The sequence below is a fragment of the Temnothorax curvispinosus genome, unplaced genomic scaffold (genome assembly GCF_003070985.1).
Source record: "Temnothorax curvispinosus isolate PA1 unplaced genomic scaffold, ASM307098v1 QBEX01003650.1, whole genome shotgun sequence".
Classification (NCBI taxonomy): Eukaryota; Metazoa; Arthropoda; class Insecta; order Hymenoptera; family Formicidae; genus Temnothorax; species Temnothorax curvispinosus.
The window spans coordinates 237,298-259,524 of NW_020213430.1; the positions used below are offsets into that span (position 1 = coordinate 237,298).

General features: G+C 34.9%; 1 protein-coding gene and 1 long non-coding RNA gene across 5 annotated transcripts in view; one reads left to right on the forward strand and one right to left on the reverse strand.

Moving 5' to 3' along the window:
- LOC112452780 overlaps nucleotides 1-22,227 on the reverse strand; it is a 67,934-nt gene that overhangs the window by 33,497 nt on the left and 12,210 nt on the right. The window lies entirely within an intron of this gene.
- LOC112452777 (solute carrier family 26 member 10-like) overlaps nucleotides 13,869-22,227 on the forward strand; it is a 15,886-nt gene continuing 7,527 nt past the window's right edge. Inside the window, exons 1-6 of one of the 4 annotated variants that reach the window (XM_025013175.1) lie at nucleotides 13,869-14,208; nucleotides 17,614-17,727; nucleotides 18,941-19,102; nucleotides 19,460-19,570; nucleotides 19,797-19,972; nucleotides 21,022-21,189. In XM_025013175.1, coding sequence (XP_024868943.1) covers nucleotides 17,631-17,727; nucleotides 18,941-19,102; nucleotides 19,460-19,570; nucleotides 19,797-19,972; nucleotides 21,022-21,189 — 714 coding nt within the window. In that variant the 5' untranslated portion in view covers nucleotides 13,869-14,208; nucleotides 17,614-17,630. Of the gene's footprint in view, nucleotides 14,209-14,976; nucleotides 15,222-15,261; nucleotides 15,365-15,973; nucleotides 16,191-17,613; nucleotides 17,728-18,940; nucleotides 19,103-19,459; nucleotides 19,571-19,796; nucleotides 19,973-21,021; nucleotides 21,190-22,227 lie in introns of those variants that run through there. The other 3 variants (XM_025013177.1, XM_025013176.1, XM_025013174.1) reach the window with 3 other exon arrangements.

Sequence of the window (22,227 nt, forward strand, 5' to 3'; positions counted from 1 at the left end):
ACACCGTGCTGCACTTCCGACTCGCGCGCAATTTGCGTATTGCGGACGGAGATTGTGATTTGTGAGAGCGGAGAAAGAGATCGGCGCGAGTGACGTTGATTTTCGCGCGGGGAGAAAGTGAGCGAGGAAGCATCCCGCGGAAAAATCGAAAGTCGCCAGCGCCGACGTAATTAAAATCGTCCATCCGATTGATCGTCCGATCGATCGAATACGAAAGCGTGGGACATTTGTTTCGCGCACGGATTGTAACGAGGATGTAACGAGGTTGTAACTGACGCGCGCGTTTACCGATACATTATACATAGTAAGTATTACGATACTTACGGATATACATACGGACTCACACGTACATACACTCGAATATACAACACAATTGTAATTACGTACACACGTACACACATGTATACATATATATTAAGACGACTCGACTGTAAAAGTAATATCGTTAAATATCATTACATTAATTAGCATTGGTTTCAGTCTCGTCCCGTATTTTCTTTCCGCCACACGTAATAAATATGTATATAAATATATAAATATATAAATATTTAGGCGATACACACACAACGATGTCACGAGTACTAGGAAGTAGCGGTATAAAGAACTATTTAAACGAAATCAGCACTTAAAGCATATATTGTATAAGCAGCAAGATGAGGTAAACTATTATTAAATAATGTTATACTGGCGAGAGCTGGGTCCCCAGTCGGGCCAATATTCGATAAATATCGGCGTGAAGGTCTTGAATTCACTTTTTTATTTCTTCGATCATTTCCGACAAGTGCGATACGTGCGTTTCGATCAAGCGGCCGGTTCTATACGCTCTTCCTTTATTTTGTCGCTACGTGTGCCACGAATATCAATTCTTGTCCGTGTCGATTCCTTTCCAAGTTTCATTCATTAATCATACGTGCAATCGCTGTTACCTACGCGATGTTGCAAGTAACATGTGTATGTGAAACACGAAATTTCTCTTCTAGAATTTGTCACGTTTTAAGCTTCTTTTATTATTCCACAACAAATTTATATATTTATTTAAGTTTCATAGATTGTCCAATAAAAGCAATAACTGAAAGCAATAACGATTAGTTATATAAATTCGTTTCTTAACTGAATTTATCCGTTTTGTTTAAATCATATTATTTGCTAAAATAACAAAAGTATATTAAAGTATCAAGAATATTTATAACAAAGCAATTGACGTTGTGCATGATTAATGCATCGACGTTAAAGATATTGTGATATTCAACGTTATAAGAAACAAAAACTATTTCAGACACCAGTGGCATTTGATAAAGAATGGATCGAATATCGTTGTTACATCGATGTTGATTGAATATCGACAAGCAAAAGTTGCACGCTATACGTTTACTTTACATATAAATCGTGTCGTTAGGATGTAGCGCTTGATAAATATGATACAGCTAATGAAGAAATCCTAAGTTAATCTAATATTATTCAATATTATTCAATTAATTCAATATTTTCTTATTTCGAATTTGATTTTCCAGATAAAAATTTTTCGGATGAAAAAAATCCAAAATCAGAAAAATGTTGGAATTAACGAATTAAATTCAGTATTTTTAATTAAATATTTTATTTTTGTACATAAAATTTGTTGATTACACACATGAAAAAGAAACTGGGAAAGGCGCTGCACGAACATAGAAACCAATTAAATAAAGTAAATGTTATACGAGTTTCTGTCGAAACGTATACATGATTCGCGATAAGACATACAGAAAACGGAAACATCTTTTACAGTGGATTAGAGTTCAAAAGTGCGTTCGGAAAATCCGGTAAAGCACTTTGTATCGAAAGAAAACTTTAAGTAGATAATGGACGCTTAAGCCGGCCGAAATTTCGATGTCGAAAGTCGTAAAGTATTTACGGAAGTTTTCGGAGCTTTTTGTTTTCGCTTAAAAAAAAAAAACTAAAGAATATATCTTCCCTACCGTTCCCGAACGGTTCGATCATTTTAATTACGTAACTTTATCGCGAAGTGTATACTATACGTATAGTTTCCAACACAAACGCACCAATGAACACCAAATGAATTTTTATCGAGAAGAAGGGTTTTATTTATTTCGCAAGTTTGCGCGAGGTTTTACAATTAGTAAGCAATGGAAAAACCGAGTAATTCGCGTCTTAACCCAAGAGAAATAACGAAATCAATGCGGAAGAAATTAATTAGTCGAATAGTGGCGGTACTCCTCCCGCATCGGGGATATTACACGACTGTACTTGTTGATCGCGGGTATAGAGTGCCGCGGGTCAATAATAAATAAATATTTGATAAATGTCTCAGCTGTTTTCGAATTCCTCCCGAATGAATCATGCCGATGAGAAACCCAGAACACCCTTTTGATACTTACTTCAGAACGCGCGAGCGAAATTTATGAATTTCACATCTCATATCTAGTAAAGCGATCGTTAATCGATCGCGCTCGAATCAGGGCAAAGCAATACTCAATCTAGCATAATTTTACGTGTAATGTCCAAGCAAATGTACAAATGTTTGAGCCAACCCAAACGCGAAATTTCGATGTTCCCCCGTTTCGGATTATACTTTCAATGCTCGTGATTCGCGATTAATTCGACAGCGCTGAAAAAAGGGGAGAAAAGAAATACGACGCATACAAAGATATTAGATTCTAATAGAACAATATAACAGCTTTAAAAATTTAACATTTAGCAGATAAGAGGGAAATATAAATTTTTTAGAATCATACATTTTACGAAATCTCGTAAATCATAAATTATCCGGAATAGATGATTCGTTGGTATGTTTAATAATATTCACAACTAATAAAGTAAGCAGGTGTAAATGTCTGAAAATATGAATTTGAAAGTCCAATATAAAAATTGCACGACAAAATAATTCGAGAAACGCGATGCGCTGTAGAATTGTCGTGTAATCACGAAGCACACGAATTTTTCATTGTTTTTGCGTTACGCGAAGAACGTGACGAATGCGATCGAGGGAATCGGGATCGAGAGAGGGAAAGAGAGAAAAACAAACTCGCTCAAGGGTGAAAACGAGTCAATAATGATGAAACTGAGTCAATAAAACTTTTCAAGGATGAAACTGAGTCAATAAAACCTTAATAAGTGACGTTAATCGACTATAATAGTGATATTAAGTACAAAAGAGAGAGCGAAAGCAAGAACAATTCGCGCAAACGGACTATGTAAGTGGTTTTCCGAATCCCTCTCTCGCCAGTTGGTGCTCGATCGATTCCGCGCACGTTTGACATAAGGGAAAAAAATATAGATAAATAAAAAAAGTAACGCGCGTGTTGACTCGCGCCGCACTTTCGGGATGCCTTAAAAAACGAAAGCCGAAAATCGAACTCGGTTTCGAATGTGTGTCCGCGACTTGTCGCGGGGCGTTAATGTTGTAGTTAGATGGTTAGTAAGGCCGGTTCCTTGGAAATTGTGAGATGATCACTTTTCGTACTTCATGTCGTGGAAATATGTCTTCTACATCTGTCGCCGTTTACTGTGCTGTCCACTTTGTTAACACGCTGTGTGTACACGCGTGTCTTCGTGTACACGCGTCGTCCACTGTGTCTCTGCGTGTATGTCAAAAGCCTTCACGGCTGTCGGCCGAAAAGACGCATAATTAAAAGGAATGTCGCACGTATATTTGCCTGTCGTTAAAATTGTACGCGCGCCCGTGTGTGCGAGGTAACGCATTTACGAACGACATAATGAACGGCCTCTCAACTCAACGCTGAAATTGATCGCGGCACCATCAAACGATAGAATAAATAAATGACGAAATCGATAGTCAGGGGTTGTGTATCTGCGCGGACACCAAAGAGAATTGCAATATATTTGTAACTGAGTTACCTTGCGATGACACGCAATCTGAATTCGCATTACAAAGTCCCATCGTCCGGTTCCACAATATCAAAGCGAATTTGAAGAGAATTAATCGCGCATCATGATTTTCAACATCAAATTTCAAAGATCTACTTATTTTCGAGGAAAAAAGTCATTTGGCACATTTTCAAAATTTAGTTTAAAACTATAAATCATTCTCGACACTCTAATTTTCATATATACATTGCCCCAACAGCAATAATATCCTGTATATCTACAGAATATACTATAAGGATGTACTTAATATACTGAGAACATCCTTATAATATCTTATACTTTATGATATCCTCTGAACATTCTCAGAATATACATTTGCTGTTAGGGTGCATATATAATTTGAAATATACGCACGAGTTCATTCGTTATCATCATCCTCGCTAGGCGGTACAGCAATAAATTCAATGAAATATTCGTCAAAGAATGAAAAAAGAATGTATTTTGAATGTGTGGAGCCGGGCAGGAAACTCCTATCTATTGCAATATAATTATATCGACACGAGCCACTTCTTCCCCCTTTCATCTTCTCAACGCTCTTTTCTCTTACTATTGGAAGCTCGCAGAGTCCATGTTAATCCAATTAAACGTGATCTTAAATCGTTGTTAAGTGATAAGGAACGGGAAGGAGATTACAACGATTAAAGCAAAGCAACAAATTCTACAGAATGAGTTTGTTCCCTGGTATGGAGGGAACGGGAGAGTGAGAGGGAGAGAAAGGAAGATAGTGAGAATATGAGAGCGAAACAGAGAGAAAGAGAGAGAGAGAGAAAGAAAGGAAGAGTGATAGAGAAAAAGAAGAAGAAACAGAGAAAAAGTGCCTATACGCCAGTAAATTATGTGTTTAGCGTGTTTAACGCGTTTCATGCGAGTACGGTCAGTGTCAATTACAGGTTTGAAGGAACTGTGAAGACGACGTTGAGACGAAAGCAATAACACGGCTCCCTAATAGAACGGCAAATCATCTCGGCTATACAGTACGCGATTCTGAATTATTATTATTCTTGTTATTGACGGCGAAAAAAACCAATAGTTGCTTGTCGAACGGCATGAAAACAAATTTACGAAGTAACGAGGATGATTTCCGCGCTTATTGTTGCCACGAATTCAATGAAAGTGATCCATCCGATAAATCTATCGTTCCCTCATCTTTGAAGTTGAATTAATTTTAACACATAAATTTATTTATCGAAACTCATCAGATGTATGACAACAGAAAAATACAACCCACGTAAAAACGCTTATTAGCATAGATTTCTGACATTCTATTTGCATATTCATACAATTACGTAATGAGATTTTACGTAACTTATCATAAAATCGTGAAATAAATTTCTAAATCGAAAATGTCACCACATCTCAGTTTGCTTTCTCACATCTGTGCGTTTCACCGCCCAATTACGAAAAAAACAAATTAAGAGATTCAATCCGCTAAAAAGAAGGAAGCAAGTGAAGGGAACCAACATACGCTTTCGACGAAATCGTCCTCGTTGAATCGATAGCGAATAAAAAACGGCCGCGACACTTTCAGGATATATGTGATATCAGGTGAACCTTTACCTTACCTATAACGCATATAGATATTAATATTGTACGTATTGTGATAGTTATCCGTAAAAAAGAAGAACCCAGCAAAAAAAGATTCGCCAATTCCGAACGATCCTACATCCCTTTCCGCCCACATCCCCCATTCCGAGTACGACTGATATTTACAGGATATTGTTCCAATTGGATGCTCCCAAAGAAGCCGGGGTATTCAAAAGCAATAACTTGGTAGACGGTCGCGCGTCCTTGATGAGGCGCGCGCGTCCGATATAATATTTAAATACTAATTAAAGAAAACGAGAGAAAGAATGAGAGAAAGGGAATGCGAGAGAACGAGAGTGCGAGACGACGGAGAGAATGGGATTGAGAATTAGATCGACAAATCCGCAATAGTTTAAGCCTACGGATGATGTAGCCGACCGCCGATTATTTACGTATATACGCGCGTTTAAAACGGAGTTAACGGCACGTGTAAGACAGAGAAAAGAAAAGCAAAAAATAATCTAATGACGAAATACTATATCGCGTATAAGAAGCAGAATGATTAAACGCTTGTAAATAATGAGAAGAGTATAGCGAGCATGATTTGTAGGAAATTAAAGAGTACTCTATAGTACTAGAATTAAAAAATAGCGTCTAATCGCGAGCGAACATAGGATCCTTTGATTTCGCGAGAAATGATGGGAAAACGAGATGCATATAATGCACAATTTCACCGTAAAAGCGTGTGCGAAACAGGTGGAGAAATAAGAGGAGGAAATCACATGGAAGAGGGAAAAGAAAGGAGAGAAAATGTGTGTAAATGTGAATGAACGAATGCGTATGCCGTGTGTATGTGTGCACGCACAGGTATTTTATAGCTTTTACTTAAGAGTGCAGTACACACGCAAAACATAAAGTTAACTATATTTATAGAAATATGTTGACGCAGTTATTACCGACGAAATTATATCGAATTAAGTAATAGGCCAGCGTGATTAAGTGAATCACGGTTAATCGCGCACGTATGCACGTGTGAGCGAAAAAGAGAGAAAGAGAGAGAGTGCGTACTTTATAGTGCGTTTGGACAGCAAGTCGTAAATTAAGAATTACAAGACCATTATGGTTATCATTATATACAGCAATGATAACGATGAACAATATTATTATTATTATCATTATTATTATTATTATTACCACAACACTAATCTCACTATTAATATGATTACTTATTAATTAGTAATGAGGAAGAACTACCAATAAAAATATACCTTGCATGATTAGTAGGGCTATACTGCCGCCGAAGCAATACAAAGAGCAATATAGAGTTAAAGACGAGCGTAATTAACGGCGTAAAAAGGTACTAAAGGTAAATTATATTATACCGATAATAAAAAAAAAATTCGTAGATAACACACGTCATCTCTATACACTTTACACGCATGTGGACACGCCCGCATGAGCACACTTTTACACACACAAGTATACACGCTTTACGACACACACACAAACACACACACATATATTACACACAAACACGTATAATGTACACGTATACAGACAGACATTATGTATGGCCCTTAACTTATTCTGACCGTAGTGCTAATTGTACTTAGCATTTACGTAGATGACACTAATTGCCTAGATCGACCAGCCTGGCTGGCTAATAAATTATTTGCCGATCGAGACTACTTTCGACGGGAATAACGTTGGCGCGTTTAGCACGTAGAGAGCGACGATAATAAACATTCCAGACGATTGTATTTCGCCTCCGAGGTAGTGATATAGTTATTGTAGACCGCTAATGTATTTCACTCGGTGCCTGTGACAGCTGGGATTGCGCTATCTATGCTTATCACGAATCTCGAGGTTCTTGTTAATTTGAAACCGGAGCAGTTGAGGGGAGAAAGAAAATCGACATTTCAAGCACACTTGTAGAATACTTCTGCATTCACATTTACAACGGCCATTCGATACTAACTACTCGAATTATTCGTTCAATCACACGAATCCTCTCTTGAGCAAAGAAAGAAAAACATGGCTTTAAGTAAACACTCGTTTTAACTCGTCTTAACGGACGGTCTCTCGTCACAATTTCAGGATTAAATTAAATCTCTATCTTTATTATTTATTGATAAAAATGCGGAAATTAATTGAATATATTGCGATTAAAAATTTGACAGAGATATCTAAGACGCAGACGAGAGAATAAATAAAAGAGTAAAATATAATCCTATAGCTTGTAGTTTCCGGTAACCTCGAGTACGCGAAGGCGTCAACTTCGATTCCTCGTTCAGCCGTAATTTAATTACGGCTGAATGAATGACAGCAAATCGATAATATCCAATGAAAGTTATTCTCCCGCTGATACTTCGATAATGGAAGCCTCGAAATTATTTAATTTCTTTAAAGAGACACACTACTTTACATCGCACCGAATCCGCGCAAATTTTTAATCGCATATCCTCAAATTAGCAAAAGTCCTTCGATCGTTCATCGAGAGAGTGTGAATCGAGATAAATGTTGAAATATGAATTACTCGTGCCATCGAAATTCCATGTAAGCTTCATTGAGTCGGAAATTTCGTTAATGTGAAAGAGACACGATTGAAACGTAATATCTATAATATTCGTTGAAGCAACATTTTTGTCCGATGCTCAAAAAATGTCATTTGTATCTCTCAGTTAGCGTTAAACTCGTTTGATTTTGTCTCTCATTTATTTTGAGAAAAATTTTTGTGTGAGAAAAATGCGTGTGTTACATCGTAAAACAATCAACGTTTAACGCTAAACGCGGGATACGGATCGCGGACAGTTAATAGTTATGAGTGATTCGTTACGCGTGTTATAAAGTCGCTCGAGAAATATATATTATATATATATATATATATATATCGAGGATCTTCGTGTCGAACGACCAAGCTGTTCATGGGTACCAGCTGGAACACGTAGTATTAGCATGGTGTGAAAATGATAGTGACGCTAGATGAATTAGCTTTAAGCTTCTTTCTCGCTAAGAGAGAACCTATTATTGTAACGAATATTTACATACATTTGTATTATTTGTAAACTAGCGCTAATACAAAACTCCAATTGTGCATCGACACGCGAAACAAGATCCTTAAAACGTCCATCCTCCCCTCCTCTGCCCTCCTCATCCATCTTCCCCTATCTTTGTAAACCTGCCTCCTAACCGTATTCTGGCTCGTGCTCCAGCGGGCCGCTCTTTTTTGTAAAACTAGTTTTTGATTTCTTTGTTCTGAAATCTGTAATCTTGCTCTATAACGTTTCGTCTATATATCTCTCTGTATATCGGGCCTTTTCTCCAATTGAAAGAAAATGAATAAATAAAAAAAAAGAGGAAGAGAGACGAGAACAAGAACCTTACCTATCCCGACATGCTTCTCATAGTGTTGGATGGTAACGTTACAAGACAAAAGGGAAAAATAAACGTTAATTGAGCATTGTTATCTATGTAATACAACATAGGATGTTTTGTATTATATTTTCATAATAAATAGAAACGTAGAAAAAGACGTATTAACCACACTCGTGTCATTTTATCACTCGTTCGATACCTTTCGCCCCCTATCGCCCTCATCCCAATAATTAAGTCTCTTTGATAGAAATAATTATTGAATAATTAAATATCTGATTCTTGCGTTTTTTTTAAATCAATCCGAAAAATTTGAAAATAAGATTAATTTATATTAAAACATTTATTTAAAAATTGATTATTAATAAATTGGAACCAATTTTTGTTTTAATTAAGTTACATCTAAACCTGATTAACTGTAAGTGAATTTAATTTACAATTCAATAACTTAAGTTACGTTACAAAGATAAATTTTTTAGTTTAATTGTTTACAGAAATACAGAAATATATATATATATATATATATATATATATATATGTATATGCTCTAAAAGAAGAAAATGCTCTAATTATCTCTGAAGTAATAGCTGAAAATAAAATAAGTAGATTAGATTTAAAATATTGTTCTAACATTTTAAAGATGTTTGTAGATCTGAAAAAAAAACGATTAAATGTTTAAAATTTGCTCAAAATGCAGATCTTCCATGTTTTTATACAAATATTTGTCCTACAGATTTTTTTTTGTATAAGTTGCATCATTATTCACATGATATCTACTTTCACGTTAATCTATTTAAAACTGTTGATTCGAGAAATGTTATTTAAAAAATATTCTCTTATTAAATAAACTGCATTACAAATAGCAATATTTAAATATTATACATAGTTATTTTATTATAATTGAAAACGAAATATAAGCTGTCAGAAAGCGGAGGGTCTCTCGATCGTGAAAAGTGACGGGAGACGTAGGTGGGTCAGATAAGCCCGTTCCAGAAGGTTGCGATCGATTTTGTGGACACATTCCGAGTTGATGGCGAAAACTAACAATAACCAACGCGGAAGAAAACAGATTATATTTTTAATTTCGATGAGAAACCAAACAACATTTCTTATAATGGAAAGTTTGCAACTGCAAAAGAATTAGGATATAGAAAATCTCATAAAATTTTAATATATTTCTTCAATAAATTGAATACAGCTAATCAAAAGAAATGGTTTTAAAAAGAAGACAATTTAATTAATTTTTAAGATCCTTAAACCGGTTTAATTTTGTCACACATGATATCGAAAGTATTCCATCTTATAATACCTATGCAGACTCAAAGCAGAGACTTTTATTTCTTATAAAACAAAAAATAAATAAGTTCCTTTACAAAAAGCAACATTTGTTAATAAATATACCTCATTAGTTACATTGGGAAAATATTGCATGCGCTCACATATGAAAATTATTTTAGTAATTTAAGAAATGTAGAGGGACTACATTTTCCTTAATATTTTGACATTTGTAAAATATATATTGCAGGAATATGAAAAAAAGATTATATGTATACGTGTATGCATATTTATCATTGCTTCACAATCAGTTGACGTCAGATGACGTCAGACGACGTCAGACGACGTCAGACGTCAGATATCACGAAATGCGTTATCCAATTGCATCCGAGCGAAAACCGAAGGGTAGCTTCAGACTACTTTAGAGAAATGAAATTGGAGCAGTAGGCTTGACGTTCAAGTACATATTACCTGATATTCCAGCACGTATTATTGGCTCAAGCTCGAGAGGCTCCGCGAAATCTATAGAACCGGTCACGTATCGGCTCTTTCATTATAAAGCTACCGTACTCTGCCTGCAGTGTGACTAAAAAGAATAAGTACGCGAACGTGTTGAGCTTCCTTCGACTTTTCTTTCGATCCGGGACAAATTTCGCTCATTTACATTTACATCCTGCCGTCGCCGAATGCACGCGACGACAAATGAGAACCTTTATCCTGCTGCAATACCGCGATGTCGTGTATTCATCGCAATCATCACGCGATCTGCTATGTCGCAAGCATTTGTCCGTTGTTTGTACAGAATGTTGCAAGACTATATCTAACTTTTTTCTGTCTGCGAATGTGAAGTCAATTGCCTCTAAATAAGAATTTCTCTAAGGTCCATATTGTTCATGAAGTTTTATACACGATTATTGATAGTATTATATGTATATAAATTAATAAATATAACCATACATAAATTTTGTATTCTATATAATATTCTGAAAAATCATGCATACCGCGCGCGCTATACCCCGAGATAATATGCACTTTCCTCGATATTTTGAATGATGTCCCCAGATAAGGGCATCCCTTGACCTTACACGTGCCTCCCTCGTTCCGATCCCGGACAATGTAGAAAGACAAACCAGGCGCTCGCATCGGAGGCGCCGCGCGCCGTGGAATTTAACGCGGCTGATAAAAACGGCAAACAAGTAGGCACAAATAAATCGCATCGCTGGCGAAATGAGGCGGCGCCGCTGTGCTTATATGTACGTAAACGCGATAAAAAGCTACTGAATACAGCGCGGCATTATGCCGCAAATAAACCGTTTCGGATAACAGTTGCTAATTAGACGAATAAAAGTATATTGCGTCACTTGCCGCAACGATTTTTTCATTACACGTTTTGCATATTTAGCGCACAACGATAGGATATCAAATGTACAGGATGTTAAAAGAAGGACTTAAGATTTCTAGAGCATTATTAATTATTACGTACATTTATTTGTTCATTTTTATCTGAATCATATCTTTTTTACCGTTTTTCTATTATTTTGTGTATCTGATGGCAATAGGAAAACGTTAAGATAACAATAATTAATTAACACGTAATTAAACGCTTGCCACAGAAATAATGCAATAGCGAATGTTTCGAACGAAATGTTTGTTGGTAAGAGAATCGAGAATTAATCTCGTGCCCGCTCATATGTTTTCTTTAAATTATCTCCTTCAACGAATGTACCGAATGCGCGCCTATTATTCGCAGTCTGTGCGAACAGGGACAGATTGACGAGAAGAATTTATGTTTACCAGCTGAGAAAGTTCAAGTAGGACAGTGCCACCCGACGATTGTGTTGTTCATAAATCACATTGGCGCTGGAAAAGTCGAGATCGAATAGCAAATTTCGAGTGCTACTCTCATCGTTAACGCCCTAAAGAGATACAGTCGATTTTTGTCAACGTTAAAAAAGTATCATCACGTTGCTATACATAATACGTTGTGCACCTACACACAACAGCCCAATGAGAATTTCCAGGGACAGCGTCAAGGCAATCAGCGAGGAAAATCTGGTACGTAATACCCAAGAGAGAATAAAGAATTTGATGTAAAAGTTTTAGGGTCCTCCGAAAATGCGTTCGCAAAAAATGTATTATATTTCTCAAGTGACGTAATTACATATATATGCGGATAACTACAGTTTCGAACCAAAATACTTTTAAATTCCGATTCTGCTTTTAGAAAAATGTATATTTAAAAAAATATACATTTTTAAAAATCTCGGTCAATTCTAAAACAAAAAAATACTCTTTTAAAATACTTTCTTCGGTGAGTCTTTCATCCAAATATATTTCAGCAGCGATAATAATATAGTGTCGATATTGTTTAAACTATTAACGATGTTTAATACTTTGCTTACGCAATTGCCGGAACGGAATTTTTCAATCAGGTTTTTGTTCCGAAGCGAGATTTATATTTTATCTTGACACGCCGTTTTCTGTTCAGTGAAATTACAACATTCCGTTCCTCGAATTTATTGTTGATACTAATATATAAAAATTCAGATAAACAGAATAAATTCATTATACTCCGGTTTGAATCTTTGATAAAGAAATATAAATATAAATATAAATATAAATATAAGTACGGGCACATATTTGAGCATATTCCATCTTTAGGTAGCATTAAATACGGCCTTCTGATTCTAAACAATATTTGCCTATTACGAAGAGTGCGTTCAATATTATCATAACCTAGGAATTACACGGCCTTATAGAGTCCTAAATTTAAGATGTGAATACGAGTCAAAGTACATATGTAGATCGCCTTTATGTACTCGTATAATGATCAAACACGCAGCGATCTATTCGTTTGCATCATCAAAACATGATGATATCATAACGATATTCAGTTCAAGTACACGCGAACTTCAAATTTAATTTATTGCAAAGAGCTCGATAAAGATAGATAATCTCTATTTGTATAAGATTTTACTAATTTGCTCTTCTGTTTATAAATAATTTATAAATAATTTAAAATAGTATAAAGAATATTAAATTAGTAAATTGACCGCACATATATGTGTATTTATGTCACGATCATGTAACGGCTCTCATTATCCCGAAATCTGCTTCTTTCAGCTGGGCTGCACCACGGCAGACAGAGAAGGTACGTTCCGCTTGATACTTCGCCATGACATAGATATTGAGAAAATTAACGCCTTAACTAATTGCCACAATATATTTCGTAAGCATATAGAAAAAAGAAAAGGTAACGCTTTTTTGCGTTAAAAATAATAAGTACATATATAAATGCGCTATCGTTCAATAAATGGATACTTTTCAAAAAATGCATTATATTTAAATGCTGATTGCGGTTTAGATATAGAAATCTGATTAAAATTACATTATGATATATAATTGAATTTGTTTTATCGTTAAACAACACAATGCTAAGAAACGTTTTAGAAGAAAATGTTTGAAACTAAATAAATAACATTTTTGTGAAGTAATCCATTATATATAGTATATAAAATAAGTTACTTCACAACTATCTAAAAAAAAAGTACTTAAGCAAACGTAAATACATTAATTAAGGCGTTTATGACATTATTTAATATACTTTAAGACGCGTATTTCAATGAAGTCGACTCCCCCCTATCTGACTGTTGTCGCAATCGATGTTTCCTCGTGATCTCTCAAGATCAAGAGAAATCTGACCGATATTCATTGTTCCGAGAGGAGCAATGGGAACGCCTCCGTCGCTGATTAGAATAGTAGATCTCAGCGTTAACGATCGCTGACGCGTTCCGAAATTCTCTCGAAATTTCGTGGCGCCAATCACGGGAGTCGAATTTCTGAGGGCAACGAGTAAACGTGTGGCTCCGAGACCAGTGCCTATCACCTAAGGTCGACCTGTTAATGCATAATCGAGACAATCTTGTGAAAACGAAAAACGCGAGAAGATCCAGTCGTGCGTTTGTAACGGACATGAGTCAGTGAAATTCTCTGAACTAACGATAAAAGAGCATATTATTGCGTTCGATAGTTTTCTTGCACACGTTTCTCTTCTTCCCTCTTCGGTTTTGATGCTCACCAATACACAGAACATCTTCTAATCAAGATCGAATATTAAGAAGGAAGATCGTTGTACTTCGTAAGAATATACAGGTATGAAGGAAAATTATTTTGATTCTCTCACATACAAATACGCACAAACAATTAACATAATGGAAAGCTTTCAGTATCAGATGAAGCAATTTTTTTAAGAATGAGATACACGGAAAGAATAGTTTTGCTGAAGAATCTAAAAATTTAGCTAGATACAGATCTGAAAATAATTTTGCTAAACCATCAAAATAATGATGTAGAACACTCAAACTGATTGCTATAAATGTCAAAATTTTTTACAGGTTTATTATTATACTTCAACGACCTACTGTAATTATTTTGATGGTGCAACAAAATTATTTTCAGATCTGTATCTGGCTAAATATTTAGCTACTTTAACAAAACTTTTCCGTACGTGTACGATTAATTGATAAATAGTCATATCGTAAAAATATTGCCTTAAATTTCTTTGAATATTTATACATTCTAAAATAATATATTTATATATTTATCAATATTCAAAGTCTTTATTATTCATTATTCGCGGATAAGTTTTACTCAGAATTGTGTATATGATGCAGTAATTGTGTATTACTTACGATATGACACAATAACCATAAAAGAGACACGCGAGCAATATGACGACGTAATCTTAATCGATCATTATCAATCGTCATTTTACTGTGAAAGTACACGCGTGTAATTTAATAGCGGAGAGGAAGATTTAAATAACATCGGCGAATGAACGCTGAACTCTCGTTCGTTATCATCGGCACTGATGTAACCAGTCGCGGTAAAATGTTACTGGCTATGGCAATGTGTCTCACTATCTACGCAATTCGCTCTCCCGCGACATGTGACATCACGCTATACGGATCCAAAGAGAGTAGACACGTCACGCAGCGAAACGAATCTTTTAAATTCGTCGTGTCTCGCACGAAGGATCTGCGACTGGCGCACGTGTGTCGCGGAAAGGAGCCGCACGTTGCATTATGCGCCCGTTTATCGCCGCGTACACTTGCGGTTCGCGGAACCACGCGTGCGTTCGAATAATTATCGAACCGGCGATTGGCGTGAGTACAACAGAATTCAACTAACCGAACTACTACTTCGACCATTCGTACTCCTTTTATCTTATTTGTCATTATGGTGAAAGTTATCAATCGTATGTGCTACGATCAATAATTATCAAATCGGTGTGTGACAATGTGAATCTGTAAGAATTATTTGAATGTATATTTGACGACTTTATACTTAAAGAATTATTGATATTTAAATATTTAATTATTCAATTTTACGTGCTCCATTTTGCAGAGAATCGCCATTGTACATTTATTAATTTCTTAATTATATTCTTTAATTTATTATTTTTAAATATCAGAATTCAAGTATCGCGATTACAACAGTTTATTATTCTTCAGAAGAGGATAAAGGATAAAGGAATAAAGAATAATAAACTGTTGTAATTGAGATACTTGAATCTTAAAAAAATATGAAATTACGAACCATGTATTCTACGACTCACTTCACAATGCAACTAATTACGATAAAGAAATAATGATCACTTATACACATTGTAGATATGTCGCTAAAGACATACTCAATATCATGTAATATTCTCTGATCAGGCCTTTCCTTCTGCTACTGGTATACACAGCGTCATTTGATGAGGCGTATCTCTCTATTGATGTAATATCAATCGTGTCGTTGCGATTCGCTTATCTATTATCTCAAAGACCAATTAGCGACGCTCGACAGTATCCCAATAAGAAATGTAAAGTCTTAAAAGTAAGCCGTGCGCGTATCAGGTGACACATCAGCCGCGTATTATGCCCATTAAAAATTATCACCTTTGAAAATATTGAATTAGAATATTGGCCAATTACCAGCATCTACGAGTATCGTTGCAAGCATGCGCTTAGTTATCAGATCTTCTTAGACCGTGAAAGACTAGTCTCGTGCTTATCACATCGCGAGTAGAGACGCGAATAATCATCGAGTCCCGAGATACCGTGAGAGAGACGTTTTCGCGATGTCAACAGGTAGTTTGTGATCGAAATAGTAAGAATTCTGACACTATCGGATAATCGATTTGATCGCAACGATGATTATTGTCAACTATTGTCTCTATTAGAATGCCGCTTTGTTGAGTTAATCGTAAACAAGCAGACTTACACTCATTGTCAGATTTCAATTTGTCCGTCTTTGAACGCGTATGATTTAGCATAAAAATTAATGATTCTCAAAAGTTACTGCTATTACATTTAAATTTGACTTAAATTAAATTAAATCTTTCCTTAAAAATAATTTAACACAATTTAATTAAAATAATGGCAGATTTTCTATATACATATATATATTTTTTTTAATCTCGGATTTATTCAAATAATATTCAGAAAAATGATAGATAATTATTTATTTTACGAAGAAACTCGTTTTCGACATTATATTGTCAACATTAAATATTAATGATTCGTAGTAATATTATAATTTAATAAATTAATATATTTATCAATTTTCATAATTATTAACATTTATGTATTTTTTATGTATTATTTTTTTTATTTCTATTCTCTGCGCATTCATCTTTTGAATCAACGCGATCCATACTTGGCAATTTAATTTTTCCAAAAACAGTTGCTCCAAATATTTACCGTTATAACTTATCGAGCGATCGAATCAAACAATCCCGTCATATCACTCAACTGCATTATCGTTTACTCGATCAAGTTCTTCTGACAGCGCCAGCCATATGAACCTAATCTCCTTATAATACTCGTTTCGGTTTACATCGAGCAAACAAAATTTGCTTACGCCAACCTTAACCTGATGGAAAATTCGCAAGATTGATAAATTGCACTCGATATATGTATGAGCCTTTCTGGAAATTACATCCCGTCTCACTTCGATGAAATACGCATCATTCATTAAGCACAATATATTAAGCACACTTGACACACACTTGGCACACTCAACATGCATAAATACGTTGCATGTATAAAAACAGATGCTTTCCATTTAACTCGTAACCTGGATCATATTCTGGCTTTTCTGACATCACTGATAGTTTTGCTATCAGTTATCAAGAACTTTTTTATGTTATAAATTCAATTTTGCAAACTAATTCCTTATTTTATACACAGTTTCTTGTATCAAAATATCAGAAATTCGTGTCTTCGAATACAGTACCTACATCTTTATCTGCTATTGCATTTTAGTGCTATGAGGAAAAATACTACACGATGTGTTTGTTGTTTGACTGAAAAGCCACGTTCCACGTTACGAGCTAAATCGAAGCTTTTTCAAATCGGACACGTTGTCTGATGATATATAATGATGAACGATAAACACAATAATTTATTCATTAACATCTGCGGAAAATGCGTGATAATGCGCGCACATATGCGACACGTGGGCGCGCGCGCACGCAGAGTGTGATCTCACCCAATTGTTGCTCATTCGCAGACTACTTGAGCGACGATATGTCGACGACTGCCCCGGAATTGATGGTCAGACGACCGGTCTACCAGCAGGACGAGCTTAATCACTTGTGCAAATACGTAAAGCCCAAGAGAATTCGTAAGTGTCAAGATCTATTCACGTACGTGAGTATGTACACGGCACGCGCAGATAGATCGCTTATTTTCCTTTCACCGCGCTTGCCTTTTACTCCGAGTTCCGACACACCGCGTGTTTTCACGAGAGACCGCTTCTCCACGTGACAATCTGCTCGAAACATTGGCCGAAACATTTTACGTCAATAGTATAGAACCGGTTGAAGTTTATAAATCGGTTAGAAGATAACGCAATAGGATTCCACCGAAGGCCATTGCCCTCTTCGATAAATTAAACGACTCCGAATCTGCGTGAGAAAACTAAGAGTTTAAACTTGTGGAATTAAATCCGTATAATTCTATTAAATTGTAATACTTTTTGATAATAAACTCAAATATGTTTTAAAAGATCTAAAATAATGTTCTCTTAAAGTCTATTTTAAATAAAAAAGATAAAATTTTGTAATTTTTTTTTATATATTGTTGAAATTTTTACAAGACAAATATACCGGGTACTGAATATCTTATACATTTCGGAATAATATATTCCGATTGCTTTTTTCATTGTTTGTTTTATTTAAACATAGCATCAAAGTTATTTAAGAAAAGACTTAAATGTCTGATAATACTCTCATTAAACGAAGAAAAAATAGCTAATATTAAACATAGATCGAAAAATTAATCAGATTGAGATAGAAGCGATTTTAGTAATATCATGTGCCTTATTTTGCATAAATCGATTCTTAATTCTCGTTATTCTACACATAAAAGTATCAAGGCTAGATAATCGAAAAGGCCATTACCTTCTTTGGAAAGCTAAATTGTGCCACATGAATAATTTACAAGAAATTTCATATCTCATATGTCAGAAAATGTATTCAAATAAAATATTTCAGAACAAAATATCACGTTAAGTATCCTTTTCCTGGCATATTCTCTAATTAATTGTAATACTTTCCAATAATGAAAACAATTTTTTGTATACAAAATAATTAGAAAAATCGATTTATGTAAAAGTAATTATATGGATATATATATCTATCACCTACTAATTGTAAGATAGAAAATCTATCTCTGATAGAATTAATTTTTCAACCATGTCGATTAAAAACTTTTTACTTACAAACAGTTTTTGATTACTATTTGCTTCTTAAATCCTAAACTTTTTTATCAAAACTGTGTGTGCGTACATCATATATGTATAAAATTATAGATATATAAAATTTATAATTCTGTAGTTCGCAATGAGATATCAAAAAGATGCAAGAGTATCAAACCAGTAGCACTTTTAAAGAAAACGATACCTTTGACTGACTGGCTGTTTTCGTATGACTGGAAGAATAATATCTTGGGAGATATTGTTGCTGGAATTACTGTTGCTGTAATGCATATTCCACAAGGTATGTTGCATTGAATTCTTATAACAATGATACAGGATAAATTAAGTAACACTCAAAAAAAAAAGAAAGAAGAGAGGAGAGAGAAAGAAACAGCTGAATAAATTAGGATTGAAAAGAAATGGAAGAGAATGTTAAATTTTTTAATGGAAGAACGGAATATTTTATAGATTAGCAGATATCCATAATCTACAATTAGTGAAACAAAATTATTATTACAAAGAAAATATATTTTCTATAAATGGTACTATTCATGACTCACAAAACCGAGTTAATTAATATTGCCACCGAAAGATAGAGTGTTTTCAAGATATTTTAGTCTTTATTATAATGTAATCGATATTATATATTCTCACACAGGTATGGCGTATGCAATACTGGGTAACGTTCCGCCGATTGTTGGCATATACATGGCTTTCTTTCCAGTTTTGGTGTATTTTCTTCTAGGCACATCCAGACACAATTCCATGGGTACGTGTGACAATTGCGTAGATTATATTTTTAAGAAAGGTATTAAAGAGCATAGAAGAAAAAAAAAAAAATGCGGCGGATGATATAATCTGTAGGAAGCTAAAGATTTGTCGAAATTAGTGTATAATTATGCACTAACGTTTATTCAGATATTACATTTGGCTGCTGCCGCTCAATTCAGAAAGCCTCGTAATTAAGCAGGATTGCCGCTTTTCTGTTGATTAAGGTACGTTTGCGCTCGTCTGCATGATGACTGGCAAAGTCGTTACGACATACAGTAGCCCTGCAGTTTCGACAAATAACACGTCAGCCGAGAACGGCACCTTAATTTCCGACGTAAACCATCAATATTCGCCAGTGGAAGTTGCAACCGTAGTCACATTCACGGTTGCCGTTATACAGGTAACTATACACCGTGTACAACTCATTGCCGTTGAGATGCTTTCTACGAAGATTACAATTCCTTTCGACATATATATTTTCCTCCACTTTTAATTTTTTATTCGCTAAATCTCTTTTTTTTTTATTTTACTTGACCTTAAATAATGCAACAAAATACTGACAGTTTTTATATCTAATCTATAAGACGTATCAACTTTCTTCGTCATTTATAAATCGTATTATTTTTTTTTTTTTAATTACAGTATTTAGTGAAAGTTTATATATATTTAAATAGAAAAATTTTAATTTTATTGCATTTAGTTTTAGATGTAGAAATATTTTTGCGTGCTATTATGTATTGCTTGCGCTTAGAATTAATAAATTTTAGAATTAATAATTAATAAATTTAGAACTAATAAATGTTAGTTAATTAGTTTTCTTGCGTAAGGAAACTATGCTTCAGTTTTACATTAATTTATTTTTCACAACACCTCCACGGAAAGTTCGACTTTCCATGCCTGTAGAGAGGGGCGAAAGTGACCAATTTCACGCCAGAACGGCATTAGCGAGACGAAAGTAACCACTTTCCTCCCTAGGGCGGAAAGTGATCACTTTCCGCCCTAGGGAGGAAAGTGGTTACTTTCGTCCCGCTATGCCGTCCTGGCGTGAATTGCGTGAAATGGCCACTCTCGCCTCTCTCTAGGCATGGAGGTCGAACTTTCCGTAAAGATATTGTGAAAAATATCGTGTGCACCTCGGGGAGAAAGCTTTTTCAGACTCGTGTGATTTGCCGCCCGAGCCGAAGGCTCGGGCGACAAACTTCACACTCGTCTGAAAAACGCTACTTTCGCCCCTTGGTGCACAATATACTATTTTTAACATTTTAATTTTGAATTTTTTTCCTCTGTATTACATTTTTAAGACAAACTCAATTTACGAAATCATGTATATATACGTGTTTAGCATTTTCCGGTTCGTTCGTTTTAATTATCATCCCCATAGCTGCATATTCGTACAGTACATTTCGCTCTCTTGACCTCTCGCGGTATCACTCAAAATCTCTCGTCTAGTTAGGAATGTACGTGCTGCGTTTGGGTATAATCTCATCTCTCCTCGCGGACAGTCTCGTGAGTGGATTCACGACGGCAGCGGCGATACACGTATTTACATCACAAATAAAAGATCTCTTTGGACTAAACAACCTACCACAGCGCAACGGTGCATTCAAACTTATTCTCGTAAGTACAGTAACAATTAAGTTTTGTTTGACGCTACAAACATTAGTGCAGTTTTCTCTTTCTGAGACATATCGCTTCCGATATGCTTCACCTTGTTTTTCTTTCTTTTTTTCCTTTCGTCGGGAAACAAAACGTTTGCACATGCCAAATATTTAAGTGGCAAACGCTTCTCGTATCCCCATGCAATCAAATTGTAATTTAAACGTCGAGAAAGTATCACGTAATGTATTGTGAAAATTATGCGCTACTGCAAAAGGTCAGGGTTAGTATTTGCGTCGCGCTCTATGATAACTCGCTATTTTTTACAGTACAAAGACGGATTAACGAAAATATATGGATTAAAGCAATCCCAAATTATACTTCAAATAAAATCACCTTCAAATTTTCTTATTCTTGAACGTAATCATTACTGCTGGAGGATATCGTAATACCTATAACAAAATGGCATAAAAACAAAGCATGTATATGCACATGTATGTATATGCACAAAACATGTTGCTTCGTTGCATTAACTTTCTCACGAGAAGACTAATCGCGCATCGACCGAAGTACTTTCTCAGCAGAAAAGGTATACATATACGTAATAGTTAACAAACAATTTTCTATTACGTACCTATGTCGCATACTTCTGTTGCATACTTTTCCGAGTCAGTTACAAATATAAAACGCGAACCGAAGTAGTACATAAGATATATTAACGACGCTTCCACATCCGTTTACTCTAAATACGTCCATGTACATACTTGTCACTCTATAATATAAACCGCGATCCCTTTCTTATATGGCTTCCATTCTGATAATTTATTGAGACCAAATTAAAATTTTATTTTATTTAAAAATATTAATTTAATATCTTTTATTTAATTTACATACGTAAAGATTGCTATTACTTCAAGACAAAAATAATAAATTTAAATAAATTTTTGTAAATTTAACTTCTATAAAATATAGGTTATGTGGAATATACTTAAATTTCCATATATAATATATATATATATATATATATATATATGGGGCATTCTCCGTGAAATCAGACAC